At 36.6% G+C, this 6,000-nt stretch overlaps 1 protein-coding gene across 6 annotated transcripts in view; it reads right to left on the minus strand.

Moving 5' to 3' along the window:
- The window catches only part of TEX9 (testis expressed 9), an 84,853-nt gene extending 79,056 nt beyond the window's left edge, over positions 1-5,797 (minus strand). For 2 of the 6 annotated variants that reach the window (XM_023228683.1, XM_023228681.1), the window contains exons 1-2: positions 5,709-5,797; positions 5,270-5,361 (exon numbers count right to left, since the gene is read on the minus strand). Coding sequence is in view for 2 of the 6 variants with exons in the window: in XM_023228679.1 (XP_023084447.1) it covers positions 5,270-5,361; positions 5,463-5,489 (119 nt within the window). In the remaining 4 variants the exon portion in view is untranslated. Of the gene's footprint in view, positions 1-4,465; positions 4,578-5,058; positions 5,362-5,462; positions 5,528-5,708 lie in introns of those variants that run through there. The other 4 variants (XM_023228684.1, XM_023228679.1, XM_023228682.1 and 1 more) reach the window with 4 other exon arrangements.
- Positions 5,798-6,000: the final 203 nt, after the last annotated feature.

A 6,000-nucleotide genomic window follows, 5' to 3' on the forward strand; every position in this document is an offset into this window, starting at 1 on the left:
CCAAGATCATGCCACTGCACTCCAGCCTGGGCAACAGAGTGAGACTCTGTCCCCAAAAAAGAAAAAAAAAAAAATCCCAAGAGGAGTGAATGACAGTATTCCAAGAGCTAATGCTGAGAATTTCCCAAACTGAAGACATGAATCTCATGAAGAATAAAGAAAACAAATCCACCTGTGTATACATCCCAGCGAAAGTACAGAATTTTAAAGATAAAGAGAGTACTCCCTAAACTACCAAATCATTATTTTAAAAGAAGAGAGAAAAATAGTCTAATAGCATAATTTCTAAAAAGCTGACAGCAGATGGCTCATTAACACTTTCAACATTGTAACATTTATATTGTCTGTTGACAATATAAGGATATCTTTAACCGGCTGAGAAGGAAAAGTTGGCCATCTAGAACTATATTCAGATAAACTGTCATTGAAGAGTAAGTGCAAAGTAACAATTTTCAAAAAGACTGGAGAGTTTAAGACTCAGGTTTTCACAGAAAATAACCAAGGGTCTACACTTCAGGAAGGAAGAAACTGAATCTGGAAAAAAAGAATCATGAAGATATCAGAAAACATGATAAATCTAAATTAGTACAGACTATAAAAATACATTGATGATTAACTGGGTGTGGGTGTATTCAAAACAACAAAGTATAATATTATCTAACTTAACAGACAGAGGAAACCAAGTTAAAGAATTCTAACATCTTTCCAAACCAGTAAAAATAAAGACATAATGAAAACCCATTCAATCCAGCAGAAGACAGACAAGAACCAAAGACACGACATAATAGAAAACATAAAAAATAAGGTGGCTAAGACAACTTCAAGTTATGTAATAATGTAAAGAAATTAAATTCACTTATTAACAGGCAGAAATTAGACTGGTTATAAAAAGAATGCTCTTACTGATAAATGCCATACAAAGTTTGAAAATAGAGGGATGAAGAAAGATATAACAGACACTGCATAATAATGAAAAGAATCAAGGAGATTTCAATAAGTCAAATAAGATACTCCCAAACAAAAATGGCCACAATCATAAGGATTTTTTTAAACTATAATTATAATTGATGATTTTTAATACACTTCTAACAGAAACCAATAAAGCTGCAACAAAAAAAGGCAAGGATACCGATGTCATGAAGAACAAATATAGAACAGATTAGACAACAAATAATAAATACACTTTCTATCAAAGAACACACAGAACTTCTACAAAAAGTGAACATGCACTTGGCCACAAATAAGTCTCAATACATTTGAAAACTTAATATATCAATTCTCTAATCATAATGAAATTTAAAATAAACTAGGCTGGGCCTGTAACCCCAGCACTTTGGGAGGTTGAGGCAGGTGGATCATTTGAGTCCAGGAGTTAAAGACCAGCCTGGGCAACATGGCGAAGCCCAGTCGTTACAAAAAATATAATACAAAAATAAGCTGGGCATGCTAGCACATGCCTGTAGTCCCAGCTACTCAGGAGCCTGGGAGATGAAGGTTGCAGTGGGCTGAGATCACACTGATTGCACTTCAGTCTGGGCAACAGAGTGAGACTCTGTCTCAAAAAAAAAAAAAAAAAAATTAGCATGGCATGGTGGCATGCGCCTGTAGTCCCAGCTCCTCAGGAGGCTGGGGTGGGAGAACTCTTAAGCCCAGGAGGTCAAAGCTGCAGTGAGCCATAATCACACCACTGCACTCCAGCCTGGACATCAGAGCAAGACCTTGTCACATACATACTTAGAAAAATAAAAACTAGACAACAGTAAACAAACAACCCTATGTGCTTGCAAACTAAAAAACACACTTCTAAAAATTACTATGAAAATCATATAATATTTAGAACTAAATAACCATAAAAGAAATATACATTAAAACAAGTCCTGGAATATAGTTAACCTATAGTTGAAGAGAAATTTAAAGATACAAATATATTTATTTAAAAATAAGAAAAACAATAAATGAGGTAAAGAAATTGAAAAACAAAAAATCAATCCACCCCAGGTAGAAGAGATCATTTGTCTTTATTTCTATAAAGATTAATGAAATTTTAAAATAGCACAGGTTAGCAAGAAAACCAAAGCTGGTTCTCTGGAAACACCAATAAACAGATAAATCTCCCAGGAAGCGTGATAGAAAAAGAAAAAGACAAAACTAAAAAATATTGGAAAGCTACCAAAAGGAGGGGTGTACATAGTTATGGATACAGTCAAGATTTCAAACATACCACCATAGAGTCAGTTTATACTAATATATTTTAAAACATACATGATATGAACACTTTTCTAGAACCAAAAATTATTTTAGAAATAACCAAAAACTATTCTAGAAATAGTACATCTAAATAATCATTAAAGAAGCTAAATTCAGAGACAAAAAGAATTCCCTTGAAAAAAGAACACTAGACTCAGACAGTTTCACAATTTTAATCAAAGGGCAGAAAATCTGTAATTATAAAAAGCTTCCAAGAAAAGAAACAAAAAAGGAAAACTATTTGGCTTCTTTCATGTAGCCAGAATAATACTGATATCAAAAACGGAAAGGAAAAGAACTAGAAAAAAAAGTTTAACACCCATTTCACTTTTGTTCATAGACGCAAAAAACCTACATAAAATTATAGCAATCGTATCTAGCAGTCTTTAAAGCAAAACAAGAAACCTGCCTTTGTAGTTCAGTATGTTAAAATATTAAAGGAGGGGAAAAGAACATACCAATACCTGAATTAATTGGGGAAAAAATAAGTTTTGATACATTTAACACTCATTCATATTAGGAAATAAGTGGAAGAATTTTAAACATAATAAAAAGAATCTACCAAAACCCTAGAGAAAATCTCAAATGTAGTGATTATTAAAAGTGGGCTTCTCAAAATCATAAACAAGGAAGCTCACTATCACTTTTTCTATTCCATATCACATGGGAAGTCCTAAACAGAGAAACAGAGACAATGCAGGAGAATTATCAAGGGACAAAATGATCAAAATTTGCATATAATTGTCTTCATCAAAAATCCAAGGGACTTCACAAAATGAATAAGAGAGCCCAGCAGGTCTGAAGATCTGTGTGTATATAAATACAGATGTAGCATCAACATCTAAAAATTCTACATTTATAACCAATTAGAAAATGTAATAGAAAAAATTCCACTTATTATATAGCAACTAATCAGTACCTTGAAGCAAAGTATATATGCAAGAATTTTATGTAGTAAAATGATAAAACACTATTAAAGGTCAAATAAAACCCATAAATGGAGAAGTATCATATTCATGGCAGATTCAATAGCATAAATAAGTCAGTTATCTGCAAATTAATCTGTAAATCCAATGTAACTGGGATTTATGAGGGGGCTTGCCCTACCAGTTATCATGTTATCTTATTGTTAGCTATCTGTATTATAATACAGGAATGAAGCTTGAAAAATCTATCCACTTGAGCGATTACCATCTTCCTTAGTCTGTCCTCTTAGATAGTGATTATTTCCTCCAACAGGAGCAGAATTGCAAAGGTTTTGGATTAAGGTCCCTGAGAAGTAGCATTCTAATGATTAATGCCAAGACAACAGGTGGCAAAACAGATACCATACTGTTATTTCATATTCTTGCTTACAGGGATGGCCAGACATTTTACTCTTCTGCATGACACAGAAGTACTCTAGAAGATTCAGGTATGTAGGGAGTTATTCTGTTCATATGCTTCAGATGTGCACAACTCAGAGTACAGAAAACAGAACAAGTAACAGCTGGCCACCATGTAATACTGTTTAGCTATCTCGTTTTATAAAACAACTCGTGCTAGAATAGAATAATGGTCCCTGTATATTTCTCATTTTAAGCAGGACTATATCCCTAACGATGCACCAGAACCAGGTGCAAAATACACTCTCAAATAACTGAACAAACAAACCTAATCCAGGTATTTAATACTATATGGTTAATGATAATGAAAATAACCCTTTTGATTCAGGCACAGCTAATAAAGAACTATATATAGAAAACAGATTAAGTTGCTTAAGTACACTTTTGAACTGAGAAAATCTGCCCATTTCATAAGAGAGAAGAAGATATGATTATCTTCCTACTTGCTGTGGTAAATTGGTCGGTGTATAGCTTATCTAAACACAGTACCCTTCAGTTTTAATTTCAAATATGCTTTAATTTTAAATATAAATCATATGTAGATCATACGGTAACTCTAGTTTAACCCTCTGATACAAACTGCCAACTATTTCCAAATTTTAATCTAGTTATTTTATATTAAATTAAAAAGAAAGGGAGTTCTTAAAAGGCACTTTTTTGTAAGGGTATGTACGATGGCAAATAAAACAGGCACGGTCTCCGCCCTTAGAACTTACAGTCCAATGGAGGAGACAGACAAAAACGAAATTCACAAATGAATTTATTGTAACAAATTATGCTAATTAGAAAGAAAAATCAGTGAGATAATGAAAAAGATCAACAAGGGAGCATACTTAGCATGGTCAAGGAAGGCCACTCACATTACAGGTTGAAGGCGTGTGTGACTGCCTTCTTTCCAGAGACAGAAAGAAAACCTGAGAGTTCTCAGAACCAAAAGGCCAGTGAAGCTGGCGAGTTTTAGTGTGAAAAGGGGAAGAGGGAATAAGATCAAATACCGGAGGCAGGAGGAGCCACATCGATCAGAGCTTTTGAAACGCGACAGGAAACTATTGTACAATTTTAAGCAGAGGAATGATATGATCAAATTAAAAGATTACACTGACTGCTGTGTGAAAACTTGGGGATGAGGAGTGGAATGGGCCAAGAATGAAAGCACCGTTGTCAAGATGGTTGTAATTACACCGAGAACAGATAAGAAAAGGAACATTTGAACGAGAACGGTAATTCTGATTGCAGTGGGAAGCATCCTTTCAGTTTAGAAACTAACCTAAAGGAAATTTACCCAAGGTAGACTCTATGAACTTGAAATTAAGCGAAATAACCTAAACTATCAAATGAACTATTCGTGGCAATTCCTGCTACCCGAGTAACTTTCAACAGTATCTTGCTGTTTCCTTGGGCTACATTTCAAATTAAACATGTTTACTTGGGCTAAATTTTCGCCCACTTCAAATATCTTCTAATACGCAGGCGAACTACTCAGATCAGAGATAAAAGGATCAACGGCAGGTGAACCAGATGACGAGAAGGGAATGCTGCAGAGTGAGTGGTCCCGAAGATCCAGCCAGTCTCCAGGAAAAAAAAAGCCTCATTTAGATAAAAGAAAGAAGGAAAAGCTCAACCGCTGAATTTCTTACTTATATTCTTCCTCCAAGGCGAGGAGGTCGGGTCCAGGTGTAGAGGGTTGCTGAACGGGTGGCGGGAGCAGAGTCCCTGGAACGCTGCTTCTCTGTAAAAGAGCCAGAGACTTTCAGAGCCAAAGTTAAAGGATGTTAGGCGTCCTAGTCGCCGGAGCCTAGATACTCCCCAGGAGTCTGGAGTTAAACTAACCGTAAGACCCAGACTTCGCCCCGCCATCTTTGGGGACTGTGACGCGGTTACCGAGGCAACGACGCATCTTCCCGCGAGAGTTTCCACATCCCGGGCAGCCTCCCGCCCGGTCGCCTACGCCTTCCCACTCCCAAATTCTATGGGGAGAGCCGCGCGAGACTCTGGCAGCGGGCCCGGCCTTTCCTCGCACCACTCGGCACTGCCCCAGTAACCCAGGAAGTCTTCCTAACTGGAAATTCGACTTACAGCCGGTGCAAATTCTTAACTTGGGGGTTGGAGGAGTTGCAGCCCAAAGAGGCAGGTCCGTTGCTGCTACTCTGTAGAAAGCAAGCTGGTGAGGCAAGCCCCTCCCTGTTGTGCTCTTCAAACCATTAGTGGCTAATCCGACCTTCACCCCGTTTGCTTAAAGTGAACTCTTCAGTGGTATTCAGAAGTTTTGATTTCTAATTTTTGTTTACAGCATGCATGGCTAAGACTCAGGCTCTTAAGTGAGTAAACCTGAATTCTTATTCTGGCACTGCCACTTACTAGTTATATG

The sequence above is a fragment of the Piliocolobus tephrosceles genome, chromosome 6 (genome assembly GCF_002776525.5).
Source record: "Piliocolobus tephrosceles isolate RC106 chromosome 6, ASM277652v3, whole genome shotgun sequence".
Taxonomy (NCBI): domain Eukaryota; kingdom Metazoa; phylum Chordata; class Mammalia; order Primates; family Cercopithecidae; genus Piliocolobus; species Piliocolobus tephrosceles.